The following is an 18,935-nucleotide window of genomic DNA, read 5'->3' as shown; positions in this document are numbered from 1 at the left end:
AAAGCGGCCATCTTCTCCAGGGGAACTGATCTCTGTTGGCTGGAGATGTAGTAGCGGGAGATCTCCAGCTAGTACCTCCAGCTGGAGGTTGGCAACTGTCCATCTGCCTGCCTGCCTGCCTTTAAAGAATCTTTTCATGTTAAAAAAATATCATTCATGGAGTTCAAGACACCTGACATGGGATGTTTCCCATTCCACACTATCCAGACTTAGACCTGTTTAGCTTCTCTAAGGCCGCTGTGCTGTGTGCCTTCAAATCAAACTCTTGCACCAAAGTGTGTCAAAGAAGTTACCGAGAGGGGCAGCAAGAAGCAATGAAACTGAGTAAAACATTGTGAAAAGCTAAGAGGGTGTGTTTTTTGGGGGGAAGGGGACATTTTGGAGAACAGTTTGGTCCTTCCAAACTCCTCTTTTGCATAAAAAAGCTTCCCCTGTGAAATTTGCGCTCTCTGCTCCTTATCTTACCCATTCCCTAACTCTTTCTTATTTATTTTATTTTATTACTCTTATATCCCTCCCTCCTCATCAAAGCTGGGTTCAGGGCTGCTCATACATCATACCAACAATTACACAAAATTCCAATAAAATCATTAAAACAACACGTTACAGAAAAAAGGGCCCCACAACATTATCAAAAATACCTGCAGTAAATATAAAATGGTGGTCCGTAATGGTATATAAGCAACAGCAGGGCTTGTGATAGGGTTGCCAGGTCCCTACAGACCACCTATCTTGCCCCCATGCCATTCTGGCCGATAGCCACAAGAGGTGTGTTATTTGGGGACACACGTAGGGTTGCCAGGTCCCTCTTTGCCACCAGTGGGAGGTTTTTGGGGCAGAGCCTGAGGCGGGAAGGGTTTGGGGAGGGGAGGGACTTCAAGGCCATAGAGTCCAATTGCCAAAGCGGCCATTTTCTCCAGGTGAACTGATCTCTATCAGCTGGAGATCAGTTGTAATAGCAAGAGATCTCCAGCTAGTACCTGGAGGTTGGCAACCCTAGCCTCTGAGCAGTCAGAGCCCCCCACATAGTTCTTAATAAATATAAATAAGATTAAAAAGGAGAGGAGTAGGGAGGCCAGCATTTGATGGAAAACACTATAGCTGGCTTCAGCTCTAGGACTGGTGGAATAGCTCGGTCCTGCATGCCCTACAGAACTCCTTAAGGTCCCGCAGGGCCCTGGCCTCATTAGAGAGACTATTATTCCATATTGGCCAGTTATTAGGACTCAAGCATTGCCTCTCCATTCCTGTATTGCCTTTCCAGGGATACCTTGGCCATGTCTGCCTGTTCTGATCGATCCTGGCACCGTGAACCAGCAGGCATGGCAAGGATGGGCTGTCCAAATGATTTCTCTGTGGCCCGTGCAGGGTTGTGTGGCTGGTTGCATTAAATAATCGGCTGTGCAAAGGCTGTAAAATAAACTCTTGTCTGTTGTAGGTTTTAAAGCATCAGCTTTATCAGTGCAGCACACCCAGATCTCGGTCAGAGATTTATATCGATTTCCTTTTGTTCCACTGGAATGGATAATTCTCACTCACACTGCTTAAATCCTGCTTTTCGTATTCATGTAAACATGTGCAAAGCTGCTATATCAAGATTGCTGATGTTAAGATAATTTGATTAATCTTAATGATTTTTCTTATGAATACCAGGGAAAGGGAGAGGAGATTAGGAGTAAAAACAAAGCAAAGAAAGTAGCTTGACTGTGGCTGAATAATCTGCAACGGTAGATAGTTTTTAACAAATGAGAAATCTTTTCCATTGGCATATGATGAGATCATTTTGAGCCTTGGTGTTTTCTGTGGGGAAAGTAACTTTTTGGAGTTTTGGAGCATTGTTTTCTAGTGGCTTCCAGAAGTTTTTCCTCTTGCCCTATATGTCTAGAACTTTGAGCAGCACCCTGAATAGCCCAGACTAGAAGAAGAAGAATTGGTTTTTATACCCCGCTTTTCGCTACTTTTAAGGAGTCTCAAAGCAGCTTACAATCTCTTTCCCTTCCTCTCCCCACAACCAACACCTTGTGGGGTAGGTGGGGCTGCAAGAGTTCAGAGAACTGTGACTAGCCCAAGGTCACCCAGCTGGCTTTGTGTGTAGGAGTGGGGAAACCAACCCGGTTCACCATATTAGAATCCGCCACTCATGTGGAGGAGGGAGGAATCAGCCCGCTTCTCCAGCATTCAGAAAGTTACTAAATCCCCGCCAAAAAATTTAAAATGAAACTAAGCTATGTAAAAAGAAGCTAATTGCAACCACTGATCTTTATTTAGATTTTTGTTGGAAAGTGTTGTCAAATCACAGCCAATTTATGACGACCTTGTAGGGTTTTCATGGCAAGAGACGGACAGAGGTGGTTTGCCATTGCCTGCCTCTGCATAGCAACCCTGGAATTCTTTGGTGATCTCCCATTCAAGTACTAACCAGGGCTGACTTGGCTTAGCTTCAGAGATCTGATGAAATCAGGCTTGCAGGATAACCCAAATTCTTCCTAGTCTCCAAAGCTTCCAAAGGTGAATAGAAAAATGGCAATGCAATTTTGAACGAATAATGAAGGAAATAGATTCTCCAAGTATGTGTTGTTGATCCTACAAATCAAGGACTAGGGATCAGGTTTTCTGGTGTGCTTCAGGCTTGGAAGCTTTTAGATACAAATGCTGGTCTTTTAGGCAGAAAATGCCTTATCCACCAGGGGCACACATCTGTCCTCAGAAAAAAATGGCTTGGAAGCATACCCCATAGCATGCACTGAAAGCTTGCACACTTTTTGTGTGTATGAAATTAGGTGTTAATCCTGCCTTTGAAACACAGTGAAGAATTATGAGGCCTTAAAGGATGAGCCAACCTTAATCTCCAACACAACAGGTCTCTTGCAGAGAGTCGTTTTGTCCTAGGTGGTGTATATTCAGCAAGAAGAGATTATCACTGACTGAAATGCAAATGAGCAAATGTTCTCTTTAAGATAATAACAAAAAAATGCACAATATGCATCGAGAGATATGATGCATCAGTCCAAGTACCTCTCAGTTTCCCAAAACGAGTTACAAGAAGTTCTGCAGGGGGAATGTGGAGAGAGAGTTGTGGGACAGTTGTGGTTATTAAGCCCCAGGCTCCACAACAGGGCTTTTTAAAGGATCTGAATATTGCAAGCAATGATAGTACAAGTACGATTGTGCCCAGCCCAGGTTTAAACAAAAAGTCATCAGTGATAAGGGGGGGGGGAGAAGAAGATGATGAAGAAGAGTCGGTTTTTATACCCCGATTCTCTCTACCTTTAAAGAGTTTCAAACTGGTTTACAATTCCCTTCCCCTCCCCAGAACAGACACCTTGTGAGGTGGGTGGGGCTGTGAGAGTTCAGAAAGAACTGTGACTAGCCCAAGATCACCCAGCAAGTAGGGCTGTCGATTCGGTTCAGCCTGAACTGAAAAACAGCCGAATTTCCCCTGATTCGGCGATTTTTAGTTCGGGACGAACCGAACTAAAAAATGGCGGGAAACCGGGGAGCCGAATTCAGCGAGTTCGGGAGTTCACGAATAAATTCGGCAAATTTGGGGCTGTCAGTAAGCAGCATTCTCTTCCCCAGGCCAATTGGTGGCCAAGCTGGGTCTTCTTCTGGCCAATCAGTCAGGATTGAGTACTGGAGGAATCAGCTGATGCGCGGCCGGGCCGGGAAGAGAGAGAGAGAGAGAGAGAAATCCTCGTGTGTGTGTGTGTGGGGATTGCTTGTGCACATTCGCTCCTTTCTGTGGCTGCAGGGGGTGCATTTTTTGGGGTACAGACCCCAAACTTTCAGTGGAGCTTCAGACAAGCCTTCTTAAGAGACACCCCAAGTTTTGTAAACATTGGGTCAGGGGGTCCCGAGATATGGGCTCCCCCCTTTTCTCTTTCCGTGGCTGCAGGGAGCGCATTTTTGGGGGTACAGACCCCAAACATTCAGCATAGCTTTAGATGAGCCTTCTTAAGAGACCCCCCCAAGTTTTGTAGACTTTGAGTCAGGGGGTCCCGAGATATGGGCTCCACCCCTTTTCCCTCCCCTCTTTTCCATTTCCGTGGCTGCAGGGGGCGCTATTTGGGGGGTGCAGCCCCCAAACCTTCAGGATATCTTCAGACGAGCCTTCTTAAGAGACCCCCCAAGTTTTGTAAAGATGGGTTCAGTGGGGGCAGAAATATCGGCTCCCCCCTTTTCTCTTTCCGTGTCTGCAGGGGGCACGTTTTTGGGGGTACAAACCCCAAACTTTCAGCGGAGCTTCAGACAAGCCTTCTTAAGAGACCCCCCAAGTTTTGTAAACATTGGGTCAGGTGCCCCCGAGATATGGGCTTTCCCCTTTTCCCTTTTCCCTATTGGGATGAATGGATCACCCGATCCTGTATGCATCTCCAGAGCAAAGCGTCCCGTGCTTAAATGGAATCATCTTGGATTACCCAGTCCTCCTCCCAGCCCCTCCTGATGGAACAGAAGACAGCCACAGTAAGACCCCTTTGGGGGCTTTAATCTATACTTTTTCTCCTGTGTGTGTGTGTGGGGGGAAAGCAGAGTCTGTGTGTGTGTGGGGAGGGAGCAGTTTCTGTGGGTGGGGGGGAAGCCAAAGGGGGCTTTTGCCCGTTCTGCCTGGGGTGTGTGTGCCCCCTCGAGTCTCTCCCTGGTTTGAGGGGGGGGCTTCAGTGTGTCCTCAGGTTTTCCCTCATTCATAAGATCGGTTAGGTCTATTTTGATGCTTGCTCAAAACTGATTTTCAAATGGAGACTTCCTGTGAAGATGCCGACCCAGCGCCATGTCTTCTGAGCTCGCTCGGAAGAACCGAGAGGTGTTTTAAATCGGGGCTCTCTTCAAAAGCCCCGTCTCCGATCCTAAACAGGGGATTGGAATGCAGGTAACTTCCTGCTGCCGAGAAGAGTGGTTTTGACTCCCAACCTCCCCCCTCCTGCAGAGGGGGAGAGATGGTTTGAGTCCCGCCGGCTGAGGAGGATTTCATCGCCATAAAACACCTCGAGGAACAGAAGCTGTGGTCCCCTTCACATTACACCAATAAATTTTACAAGCAAATGAAAGAGAAACCCCGTCTTTCAAGCTCCATGTAAGTTACTAGAATTCCTTTTGCTTACTACCAAGGATTTGAACAACTGGAATTGTTTAAAATCCAACTAAGACTTTACATCCCACCACCCAGACTTTTAAATGAACATCCTGCTAAAAAGTCTGTTTAAAACAATATAAATTCAATTAGCAGGCAAACAAAAACAACCTGGAAGATTTGAGTGGCATCGATAGCTTCCAATCGACAGCTGTAGTGTGAAGGGGAGGAGGAATATTCTTAGCTTTCGTTTTCCCCGTCTGGAAGAGTCCTCCAGGAAGAGACTTCTCTAGGACTTGGAAATCAAAGAGGAGGGCCGTGCCGGTGTGCCTCGCTCTGTGCAAAATCAAAATACATCCTATTCCCTGTATCAGAGTGTCACGGAAGGCTTACATCCTTGCATCTTCCAGTTTTGCCTAGAAACAGTACTAAAGCTAACAGATTCTTTCTACAACTTTACTGAATCGGTCTGCCTGCTTACATTTATCTCTGGTCGGGGAAAAGGAGAAAGCCACAGACAATTATGGAAATAAACTATCAGAAGATACAGGAAATGCTGGCTGAGCAAAATGAATTGATAAATGGACTAGTTAAGAAAAAGTTTGAACAGGTCTCCAAGCAACAAGAGCAATCAGTTGCACAAATGACTTTAATCATTACTCAACAGTTTGCTGATGTTATAAATGAGATTAAGGAAATAAAAACCCAAGTTTCACAAATGAAAGACAGTATGAATAAGATGCAACTTTCAATTAACAACAACACGGATGATGTCAACAGGCTTAAGAAAGACATGAATTCCCAGGCACAACTAATTGATGCTATACAATTTCAAGAACAGCAAATAAAAGATCAACTTGCTATTTTGGATTTACAGCAAAGAGAATATAATCTACGCATACGCAATTATCCGGAACGACTGGGGGTTACCAGAGATGACATCATTAAATCATTGGCTGAAATATTCCATCTAAATGCACAAGAATTGAATGCAGCAATAAATAAGATATATAGAATTCCTTTATCAACACGGGTGCAAGCAAAAGCCAGAGAAATTTTGATCTCTTTCTTTGACATCAGGATGAAAAATATTATCATAAAATTTCAACTGGAGAATCAACTGAGATTTGATAATATACCACTGATAATTCTTAAAGATATTCCATGTCACCTGATGGAAAAGAGAGCTGTATACAAAGATTTTACTGAATTACTCAGAAACAAAGGAATAAAATATACCTGGTTGCTACCACAAGGTCTTACCTTTACCTATAAACAAACTAAACATGCTATTAACTCATTGGCAGACGTGGAATTTTTTTTGACAAGAAACAGTGAGCTATCAACTCATGTTCTTGGAAAACAGGAGGAAGATTCTATAGCTCATGAAACACAGGGTATTGACTGTTCCAGAAAGGAGACTACTTCGAGCAAAAAAGTGATGGGTGATAGAAACTCCCGACAGAAGAAAAAGAATAAGAAGAAAGGCTGAGAAAGCAGGAAGAACATAAATTTGATTTTCAACATGGGAAAGGTGGGGGGTAGAGGGAAAATACTATAATCATTATCTTTGTACAAGATTGTATATCTTTTTTTTTAATCCTCTTTTTTCGCTTTTCTTTTTAGATTAACACATGTATTTTGAGATGAATGTATGGAGGGAAGTGAGATTTCTCTTATTTTTCTTTTATTCTTTCTTATCCTTTTCTTTTTTTCTTCTTCTCTTTTTCTCTCCTTGGTATAAATAATATTGAATATATTGGATAAGGGGAAACTACAATATGAAATAGGGTGACTTATAAATGAATTAGAATGCATGGATGCAAAGGAGATTTTAGATATTTTAGAGAGGGAGGAAGACGGTGGGGAAGTCAATTATTTTTTATTGTATTTTGAAGACATACATCTAATAATTCTATGAATTTTAATGGTTATTTTTATTGATATAGAGGATGTATGTCTAAAAATAAATGTTGGTTATTATTGAAAAAATAATAAATATATATATTTAAAAAAAAACTGATTTTCAAATGGTGACTTAAAGAATACATTTGCCCGGTCCTGCTCCGATGCAAAAGCGGAAATTCCACCCCCTCCTGCTCCTTATGCATAGCTAGCTGCCTCTGTCCCTTTCCATGCTTTGCACGGTTGCAAAGGTGTTGCTTTGCAGGGTTGTGTTGCTTTGCAAACTTCTTCGCACCTGCCCTGCCCTTGCTCTCATCAGCTGTTTGTCGGGGCTGGGAGCTTTGTGCATGGGCGGCAAGCTCTGCTCAGAGATGCACATTAAGGGTGGGGGACACCTTTCGGGGCCCATATCTCAGCCCCCCCTGACCCAATCTTTACAAAACTTGGGGGGTCTGGCAAGAAGGGTCATTTGAAATTCCGCTGAAAGTTTGGGACCTCTACCCCCAAACCCCCCCCCAGAGTCGCGGAAAGTCTCGGTTGTGTTTTTAATGGCTTTATTCGGCAGAATTTTTTTCCCGAACTTTGAATTCCCGCCAAATTGCACGGACCCAAAGTGGGGGAGTTTGGACTTCGGCATATGCCGAATCTAAACGGGCCGAATTCAGCTGAATCCGAACTATACCGAATTTTTTTTAATTCAACAGCCCTACCAGCAAGCTGCATGTGGAGGAGCGGGGAATCAAACCCAGTTCCAGATTAGTGTCCACTGCTCTTAACCACTACACCACACTGGCTATCTCTTGTTTTTATCATTGCATTCCCACAAATTAGAATTGCATGTCAGAGTACATTTATTCGTAAGATGCAAGGTTTTCATGGCGGTTATGTGAATCATAAGATCATATTGCATGTATAACATTTTGCAACACTCAAAACATCCTTGTTTGAAGAGAAGTGTCGGGGACTGGTGGTGGAAAGTGCCATCAAGTTGCAGCTGACTTATGCTGACCCCATAGGTGAGAGATGTTCAGAGGTGGTTTGCCATTGCCTGCTTCTAAGTAATGACCTTGAACTTCCTGAGTGGTTTTCCATCCAAATACTAACCAGTGCTGACCCTGCTTAGCTTCAGAGAGTAGGCTAGCCTGGGCTATCCAGGTCAAGGCATGGGGGATGGTGCTTATTTGCAATTGACTGCTGCAGAGTAGGCTAAGTATTAGGGCAGTGCATATCAATATACCTGGACCAAAAATAAACCCGAAATTAGCCGTTTCAGCAATATTTGGGTTTTGGGTAGACTGAATACCGAAACCTGGGAATCTGCCCAAAGCTTGATAGGCAATTATTTGGCTTTTTCGGGTTTGGCTAGTCGCCTTTGCTCAGATGCATGGCTCTGTGCTTTCATATGCACTGGGAGGCCGACCCTTTCTTGCTTACAGACAACTTGCTAACCTAAAACAACTTCTCACCCACAATGATAAACTATTTAACAGTAGCATGGACTCCGGTACCAAGGCTTGCAACAAACCAACGTGCCAACTTTGCTCTCATATAGTTCCTAAAAACACCATCACTGGGCCAACGACGTCACTCATAGTATCTCAGGTTCACATTCCTGCTCATCTTCTAATGTGATTTATGCCATTACATGCCGTGCGAGAAATGTTGTTGGTTTTTAAGGTGCTACTGGACTCTTGCTCTTTTCTACTGCTAAGACAAACACAGCTACCCACCATGATCTTTCTGGAGTGAGATATAGTTACCTCCTTGATTTGCTTGGCGAAAGATCAATGCTTTTGTCTTACCTTGCCATTTCTAATGTTTTATACACGTCGAGTGATTTGCCGTGCTCAGAAACAGTTACTTCACTAGCTGCTAAGAAAAAGAAACTGTTGTGAGCTGTCAGGATGTCAGTAGCTATAAATCATTTTAGCTTTACCTTCCCAAAGCTTTTCTTTGCATATTATCTGAAAGACAGGTGGGAGGGGCTTGAAAACCTTGTTGCAATTCTCTCTTTTTGTTGTTACAGCTGACTTATGGCAACCCAATGGGCATTTGCCAGTGGTGGTTTGCCATTACCTGCCTCCGCATCACGCCCCTGGTATTTCTTGAAGGTCTCCCATCCAAATACTTGCCAGAGTTGAGGCTGCGAGTGTGTGACTGGCCCAAGTTTCCATGGCAGAGTGGGGATTCGAACCTGGATTTCCCAGATCCTAGTCCAACACCTTAACCACTACACCACTACACTACTCTTTTGCAGTTCTCTAGGGACATTAACTGCTGTTGCCTGACTTGAAGTGTTGTCACGGAGCTGGGATAGAAACTAAACTATGGAAATGGTTTTGTATACCCTCTGATGAATGGGAAATGCTGACTTTCATTTACTGCTGCCACAAGGTGGATATAACCCAAATGAGATAAGTCCCACAACAATTACCTTGTTAGGTAATTACTCCTCCTCAGTGGAGGAGGTCATTGACTGATTTATAAACTAATGTGTAGCAAGAATTAATTCTTTTTATATGCAGCCATCACAATATACTAGGTAGCTCTGCTGGCCTTCACAATAGCTTGTTTATCTCTTTGTATTCCAGATGAAGGGTTGTATGGACTTGAAACATACAAAGGAGAGCTAATAGACCAGATATCAGCACTTACAAATGCAAAGCTCAGCATTTCATAGTAATGCTACTTAGATGAGAACCTTAGTGGAATTCTCAATTAGGCTTGTTACAGGAGGAACCTTGAAAAGATGTGTCACAATTAGTGTATTGTAGGATTTCATTTTCTTCCCTATGGCCATTTCCACACTAATCATTCACCACAGAATATCCACGTTGTCAATCTTTATTCCAATTTTTTTGTCCGCATGCTGCCTCTTGCCTTAGTCCTGAGAACGTTTCATCCTGTCCGCACTTCCAGAAAAATAAACCACATGGTCCCAGGGTGAGTGTCGCATCATTAGTGGTGTTGCCGGTGCACAGGACGCTCTCCCCTCTCCCCCCCTTTCACAGCCAGCAGCCTCTTCCATTGGGGCTGCCTGGTGACCAGCACATCCACTTTAAATGTTTAAATGTTTAAGAAAGCTGAGCAGGGAGCCAACCCAAGGTCACAGTTGGCCAATGTGTGAACAGACTGCTGGACTTAGAATCATAGAATCATAAGAGTTGGAAGAGACAACCAGGGTCATCTAGTCCAACCCCCTGCACAATGCAGGAAATTCACAACTACCTCCCCCCATACACCCCCAGTGACCCTTACTCCATGGCCAGAAGATGACCAAGATGCCCTCCCTCTCATCATCTGCTTAAGGTCATAGAATCAGCATTGCTGACAGATGGCCATCTAACCTCTTCTTTAAAACCTCCAGGGAAGGAGAGCTTTCCACCTCCCGAGGAAGCCTGCTCCACTGAGGAACTGCTCTGTTAGAAAATTCTTCCTAATGTCTAAACGGAAACTCTTTTGATTTAATTTCAACCCGTTGGTTCTGGTCTGAACTTCTGGGACCTTGATGGACCTTGGTCTGATCCAGCATGGCCTTTCTTATATTCTTATCCATTAATGTTTCAGAAAGCTGAGTAGGGATGAGCAGAGTGGGGAGCCACATGGGTGCGTATCTGCTCATGCCACATTTTTTAAATTGCCTACAACAATACAGGGGCCAGGAACAAGATAACATGTGACCTGGGTGGGTTGATCCAAAGCTCTAACTCTCCAGTGTTCATTTGCTTGGTTACTTGTGTAGTGGTTAAGAGTTTGGAGTGGTGGACTTTAATCTGGAGAACCGGGTTAGTGTCCCCACTCCCCCACATGAAGCCATATGGGTGATCTTGGGTTAGTCACAGCTCTCTTAGAGCTGTCTCAGCCCCACCTACCTCACAGGGAGTCTGTTGTGGGGAGGGAAAGGGAAGGTGATTGTAAGCCGGTTTGATTCTTCCTTAAGTAGGAGAGAAAGTCGGCATATAAAAACCAACTCTTCTTCTTCTTTGATAGTCGAATTGCAATTCAGAAAAAAAGCAAAGAAAATGATTGGCACACAGGGAGGAAGGATGGGAGGAGATAGGCAACACAGTAGATGTTGCCAGAGGAGGAGCAGAAAAAAGCCTCTCCAGCTTGTCTGCACCCTGAGGATGATCGTCTTTAAAATGGAGTGAGGAAATACACCATCATATAAGTGCTTATCAAAGAAATGGACATTAAATGCTTGGGAAATGTTTCTAGACCAAACAGAGAGAAAATGGTGCAGACACAAAAAGATAACACATTTCATTTAATGTTACAAATAATTAATGCAGAAATGGCCTGTGTTGTTTTTCTGCTTATTTGACAGTAGTCCAGGTCTCACCACCTCAGTGAAGGCCATGTCACCATCCAAGGGTGCATTGAAAGAAAATATTCACAACATGGTAGTGAATACTACATTTTGAAAGCTACATGGCCTGATTAAAATATCTCTGAGGTCACGGGCATGGAGCAAAGTCCAGTCACTGCCCTGTATTGCTCCACGAACCCCAGGGTTTTCCCCAAGAGGTCTAAGGTAGGGAGGGGAGTCTTCATCACCACAGTCATCTTTTGGATTTCCAAAAAGCTTTTGACAAAGTCCCTCACCAAAGATTGCTAAGCAAACTTTGTAGTCACGGGATAAGAGGACAAGTCCTCTTATGGATTGAGAGCTGGCTGAAAAATAGGGATCTTGGGGTGGTAGTGGATAGCTCAATGAAGATGTCAACCCAGTGTGCGGCTGCTGTAAAAAAGGCAAATTCCATGCTGGCCATAATTAGACGAGGAATAGAGAATAAAACTGCTGATATCATACTGCCCTTGTACAAATCTATGGTGAGACCACACTTGGAATACTGTGTACAGTTCTGGTCACCACACCTAAAAAATGGACATTACAGAGCTTGAGAAGGTGCAGAAAAGAGCAACCAAAATGATTAGGGGACTAGAGCAACTGTCCTATGGGGAGCGGTTAAGACGCTTAGGGCTGTTTAGCTTGGAAAGAAGGCGGCTGAGGGGAGACATGATAGAGGTCTATAAAATTATGCATGGTTTGGAGAGAGTGGACAGGGAGAAGTTTTTATCCCTCTCCCATAATACTAGAATACGGGGTCATCTGCTAAAGCTGGAGAGCGAGAGATTCAAAACAGATAAAAGGAAATATTTTTTCACACAACGCATAGTTAAATTGTGGAACTCCCTGCCCCAGGATGTGGGGATGGCTGCCAGCTTGGAGGGCTTTAAGGGGGGAGTGGACATATTCATGGAGGAGAGGGGTATTTATGGTTATTAGTTAGAATGGATACTGGTCATGCTGCATACCTATTCTCTCTAGTATCAGAGGAGCATGCCTATTATTTTGGGTGCAGTGGAACACAGGCAGGATGGTGCTGCTGCAGCCGTCTTGTTTGTGGCTTCCTAGAGGCACCTGGTTGGCCACTGTGTGAACAGACTGCTGGACTTGATGGGCCTTGGTCTGATACAGCAGGGCCTTTCTTATGTTCTCCCTTGAGGCTCTTCACATTTCTCTCTTTTTGGATTCTTATTCAGGAGAGGTGCCAGACTGCTACGCTACTCCTCAATCACTGGTTGCAGAAGTTAAGATAGTGACCTCTGTAGTTCCTGTCCCCTGGTCTCCCTATTTGGTGCAAGGCCCTGGATGGCTGTTAGCATGTCTTGGGGACATGGCTCCACTGTAGGAATGACAACCTCCAGGTGGGAGCTGAGAATCCCATGGAATTACAGCTCATCTCCAGACTACAAAGGTCAGTTCCCCTGGAAAAAAAAAGGATGCTTTGGAGGGTGGATTCTATAGCATCGTATCCCACTGAGGTGCCTGTCCTCTCCTGGCTCCATCTCCAAATCTACAGGAGTTTCCCAACCTGGATCTGGCAACCCTGCCCCCCAGTGACCATGGGAGACCTAGCAACCCTACCCCATCGCTCATCTGGGCTGCGGTTGTGTTGTCCGTGTCTGACACAGATGAAGAGACCAGCTCCAGGTATATCCCCTTTTTGATTCTGCCTCTCCCTTTTAAGAAACAAATCTGCGAGTCTTTATTTTTGCCTTAGTAAAAGTGGGGCATAAATGGCCTCAAATGGCCTAAATGAAACAATAGTATCATCAGTGGTGACAATGAAAATGAGGCGAGGCAAAAGCAGAGACTTTGCGTGGAGTCAAAAAGTGACAAAAACAGGCATCTTTCCCAGGGCCCCATAAAACTGGGAGCTGGTCCTGCAAACTACAGCGTTGAGATCTTTCTTGCTTTTCTCACCGCTTTTGACTCTGGTGGGAAGTTTGGTTTGCAGCAAGTACTACAAACAAAGCTAAAGGGGTGGGGAGATGCCAGCATGTCAATTTCAAGACGCCTTTGCTAATCCCGAGAAACAAGTGAACCTTCCGTCGATGTTTTCTTTTCCTCTGTACTGTGGAACGGGCAGGGAAATCCATCGCATCCCTAGCTGAGGTTTTAGTAGTATATAGTGTAGAAAGAAAAAAGAAAAAAACCAGAGGGATCTAAAAAGCCTGCAAGACATTAAAAAAAGAAAAGAAAAGTGAGCACAAGGCACAATTTTGCTAGAGGTAACTGAAAAGATATTCTTCATTTATAAATGGTTCACTGACCCATAATAATAAAGCAGTCCTGCAGAAGAAGGGTAATTATCTGCTTAAGTGTCAGACACCCGGAGGTAAAAGCTTCCCCTCGTTCTTGAAAAATGAACTTGGATTAAACAAATGTCCCTTTCCCAATTTTTTAGTGTTGACATGAATCCCCCCTTTTTTATGAACAAAATTAATTAGTTTCTCTATTCTTTTCTTCCTGTTATGGAAATCAAGGCTGCGTAGTGTCTTCCCTGCTTTCCCCTTGGGCTCTCGGTTCGACCAATCACATCCGTTATGAAGACACTTTCAAAGGTACTCTGGAAAGACTAGCAAATAAATTACTGGCGCTTTATTAAGCCCTGCAGCCCCTTATGCTCCAGGCAGAGGAATAACCTCTCTGAACTGAAAGGAGGGAAGAAATCCCTGTAGAAAATAACCGTATTGTTTTCCACTACCTCTTAGGCTAAGCAAATATGCACCGGGTACGTCCCAGATGTATTTGATGGGGTTTTAACTCGCTGAGGAACACATTCTTGAGAGATCTGGTTTTCCTAATCAGGGTACCTGAAGTGCTATGGCACAAAGGCCTAATTGTGCAATAAGGGGTCTCACATTGTGGGGCCCACAATCAGCTTCAATCAAAGCATATTATCATTTGCAAATTAAAGTCATTATGGCACTTGATGTCTGGGCCACAATCCAACGCAGAAATAACCATGTAAACTCCCTCTTCTGACTGTTGAAATTGCCAGAAATAAGCAAACGTTCCTATTTCGACAATAATTGAAATAAGCAAACGTTCCGATGTCATTTTTCTATTTGTTTGTATTTTTGACAATGGTTTCAGTCCATTACTTTTTGTTTGTCCTGCATATGCACGTGCTATGATTTTTATATGCAGCAAGGATGGGATTTATATGAACATTACATGTCATATATAATAACGTACCATGCTGATTTATTGATGCATGAATTATGTGAACATGTTATGGGGCAAAACCTATGCAAGAATGCAGAGCATTATGAAAATAAAGGATCCTGGGTTCAAGTCTCATGAAGGTGATGTAAAATCCCATGGGATTTTCTACTACATTTTTATCCTACCTGTCCTCCAAGGAGCTCAGCATGGTGTACATACACGATTCATCTCCATTTCATCATCACAACACTCATGCGATTTCGGTTAGGCTGATTAACTGGCCCAGTGACTTCATGGATTGGAACGCAGGTCTTCAAGGCCCCGGCTGTCAGTTTTCTGCTGAACTAACAAGGATGAGAAGTTCCAACTCATTCCTGATCATAGTATATAGAATTTTGAATTTATTTTCAAAGTGATGAAAATATTAAATAAGTTTTAAGTATTTAATTGAATTATTTAATAAAGTATTAAATAAAACTAGTACATTCACTAACTCATCAAAGACTTAGACTGGAGTAACTGCTAAGAATTGTGCTGTCAATTTGTTCTTCATTCACAGATTAGAAATTGGAGCCTAGACTACTGGAGACAAGGATCTTGTTTCCCATGAAAGTGTAGCTCTTTCTGATGGTATTTTCATGAATGGTCTATGCATATCTCTTGATTAAGGAACATTTTAATATATTCCTGTGTTTTTTAAAGTCTGAGGGCTTAATGGTCATTACCTCAATGGATGGTCATGGGCAAGTTGAACATAATGTTTGTCTGCTTCTGTTCCTGCTCTGTGTGAGGGGATTGTCTTGTAAATGTTAAAACACTTTCCATAAATGCCTTATAAATAGGGCTGCCAACCTCCAGGTACTAACTGTTAGAAAATCTGCAACGGAGTCTCCAGAACAAAAGTAGCAAAAAATTCTTATTGGTGCTTACACATGTAACATCAACAATACAAGAGTGAAAGATACATATAAGAACAATCAAAGTTATATACAGTATGTACAATCTAAGTAAGGTTCAGTCTCAATGCACCAATTGCCATGTTCTTTCAAGTAAATGTTGTATTTTCTTCAAAAAGTCCAATAGTAGGTACTATCCCAAAAGCACACTTTTTGGGAAAAGGTGGGGGACGGCCATTTCAAATCTTTTCTTCAGCCCCAAACCTAAATTAAATAAAGGATACAGTGCTGTATCTAGTATACATCTCACGAGTATCTAGTATACAACTCACATATCCAAATCGTACCCAATAGTAAAATCTTCCACTCTGTTCTCAGTTCCCCAAGGGATACTCTAAAGTGAAGCCGAGTACAAAGTTTCGCCACTAAGCATGCAGTTTAAAGCAGGTGTTGAGAAATCACCCCGTCAGCTCACCTGACGATTAGGATATGTTTACTGTAAGTATTGCATAGTGTATTGATATATAAACAGCTTACTCGTGAGATGTATACTAGATACAACACTGTATGCTTTATTTAATTTAGGTTTGGGGCTGAAGAAAAGATTTGAAATGGCCGTCCCCCACCTTTTCCCAAAAAGTGTGCTTTTGGGATAGTACCTACTATTGGACTTTTTGAAGAAAATACAACATTTACTTGAAAGAACATGGCAATTGGTGCATTGAGACTGCACCTTACTTAGATTGTACATACTGTATATAACTTAGATTGTTCTTATATGTATCTTTCACTCTTGTATTGTTGATGTTACATGTGTAAGCACCAATAAGAATTTTTTGCTACTTTTGTACTGGAGACTCCGTTGCAGATTTTCTAACCATTGGTATTGGCACGGAGGTGCCTATTTTGTATTGTAACCTCCAGATACTAGCTGGAGATCTCCTGCTATGACAACTGATCTCCAGCTGATAGAGACCAGTTCACCTGGAGAAGATGGCTGCTTTGGCAATTGGACTCTATGGCATTGAAGTTCCTCCCCTCCCCAAATCCTGCCCTCCTCAGGCTCCGCCCCAAAAACCTCCTGCTGGTGGTAAAGAGGGATCTGGCAACCCTACTTAAAAATGATCAATAATATCCTCAAATACAATTTTTATTCCAATAAAATATTTATTTTGATAGAGTAATAACCTCAATAGGTTAAAACAAAACTCCTAACTCTATATCAATTTGTTGTTCAAAGCCCAAGAGGAGTGATCTAAATCCTTTGGGTAAAGCCTAGTTTTTAGTAAAGGTCATAGGAAAGACCTGGGCACTAAAGGTCATAGGAAAGACCTGGGCACTAAGAGGCTTACAACTATGGCAGCTATCGGTAACTGTTGGCAGAAGAGGGACCTGGTCTAGGCTTGGCTTTTGACTGAGAAAACAGTGTATACTACTGCTCGAGCATTTAGAGAGCAATCTTCAGCAAGTTTACTCAGAATCCTACTTGAGTATATTCGGTGGGGCTTACTCCCAAGTAAGTGATCTTAGGATGGCATGCTAGACCACTAAACCACAATCTTCTTTCTATAGGTGCTGAAAGTCCATGTTCAGTTTCCACCATCATCATTCTTACTTGTGAGCATTGGACTGTGTGTACTATTTACTGCTGTACAGATTAAAAAAAAAAAAACTACCTGCAAGCACTGTACAGCACAGAATTTCAGAAGAAACGAAAGGGTTTGAGATTATGCAGTAGGATACTCTTCCTGAGAAATGGTAGTTAAGTAAACAGAAAAATGCCTATTGGTTATGCTTATACTTTTATACTATGTTTTGTTTTTCTTTTAATTTGCTTTTTGTCCGTATTGAGCTTCTCAATGTTTACTGGAACCACAGACTCTGCTCTGTGTATCTTGATGGAACTGAGTGTAAAGAGTTTGGGATGGATCCTACCAGCAGTTTCACTCATTCTCGCCCCTCTCATTACAGCCTCTCTTCCAGGTGGATGTTGTCCATGCCAGTCCCATGATTAGGGTTGCCAACCTCCAGGTACTAGCTGGAGATCTCCTGCTATTACAACTGATTTCCAGCCAATAGAGCTCAGTTCCCCTGGAGAAAATGGCTGCTTTGGCCATTGGACTCTATGGCATTGAAGTCCCTGCCTTACCCCACCCTCCTCAGGCTCTGCCCCAAAAGCCTCCCACCAATGGCAAAGAGGGACCTGGCAACCCTACCCATGATGCCCAGCATAGCCTTGTGTGTGGCCTAAAGGGGGGACCTTCTTTTATTTTGACCATCAGAAAAACTGGTAGTACCCAGCCCTTTGTAATTACTTATCAGAATGTGCAGTTGTGCCTTAACTTGATGCAAATCAGATGTTCTCATTTGCCCACTCCGTCCCGTGGAACGTTTCCGTGACTTGCATCCTGAAGAAGTGGCTGATTTATTCTGCGTGACACAGCGGGTTGGGAACGTAGTCGAGCAACACTTTGGTGGAACTTCTCTCACCATTGCAGTTCAGGTCAGTAAATGCTTCCGTTGTGCACTCTCACAATTCAAAGAAACCTTTGGGGGCTGTCTCCCATGTAGTTGATGGCCTCAAGTCCCTAGCAAGTCCACCCTCTAGACCAGGGGTCCCCAACCTTTTTGAACCTGCAGGTGCATTTGGAATTCTGATACAGCATGGTGGGCGCAGCGACAAAATGGCTGCCACAAAAATGGCTGCCACAAGAGGTGGAGTGTGCCACAACTTCAGTAACACAGTGCAGATTCTTGTGCTGTGGTCGCAGCTGCTGCCAAAACAACATTTAAAAAAACAACATTTTAAAAATAGTCCATCAGAAGCCTTGCTGGGCAAAAGCCCTACCTGGCCCCACCCACTTTCTAAAACCACTTGGCAGGCAGCAGAAAAGATGTTGGCGGGTGCCATGGTGCACACGGGCACCATGTGGAGGACCCCTGCTCTAGACCATTGGCCTCGACAGTTGCATTTCACACAAGGACTAATGCATGAACCACTTCTTCAACATGGGGAACGCATATACAGGCATCACAATTTATGAGATCACAGTGGCTCATCTCATTCACCAGAAAATGCAGCAGCACATGGGGAGATGACATCCCTGCCCCCAGATGTGTGGAGACTGCTAACGAACACAAACTGGCCCTTAGAAAATACAAGAGTATTCTGCTTGTACCTGTGCTTGCACCTACTCGCCCTTGCCCCATGTGAGGCAGGTGGGAGCTGCAATCATAGACTCAGAGAGTTGGAAAGGGCCATACAGGTTATCTAGTCCAACCCCCTGCTCAATGCAGGATCTGCCTAGAGCATCCCTGACAAGGGTTTGTCCAGCTGCTGCTCAAAGACTGCCAGAGAGGGGGAGCTCACCACCTCCCTAGGCAGCCAATTCCACTGCTGAACAACTCTTACAGTGCATTCCTAAAGAGAGTTACTCCAGTCTAAGCCCACTGAAATGAATGGGCTCAGACTGGAGTAACTCTCCTTAGGAATGCACTATTACTATAAAAATGTTTTTCCTAATATCCTTCCTGTACCTTTCCACCC

General features: G+C 43.5%; 1 protein-coding gene across 2 annotated transcripts in view; it reads left to right on the top strand.

Moving 5' to 3' along the window:
- Positions 1–18,935, top strand: part of FHIT (fragile histidine triad diadenosine triphosphatase) — a 1,210,431-nt gene that overhangs the window by 907,160 nt on the left and 284,336 nt on the right. For both annotated transcript variants that reach the window (XM_056858181.1, XM_056858174.1), the window contains exon 4: positions 17,746–17,891. In XM_056858181.1, the coding sequence (XP_056714159.1) occupies positions 17,746–17,891 (146 nt within the window). The remainder of the gene's footprint in view (positions 1–17,745; positions 17,892–18,935) is intronic.

This window comes from Euleptes europaea, chromosome 1 (genome assembly GCF_029931775.1).
Source record: "Euleptes europaea isolate rEulEur1 chromosome 1, rEulEur1.hap1, whole genome shotgun sequence".
NCBI classification, from domain to species: Eukaryota; Metazoa; Chordata; class Lepidosauria; order Squamata; family Sphaerodactylidae; genus Euleptes; species Euleptes europaea.
This window is presented reverse-complemented; position numbering and strand designations above follow the sequence as displayed.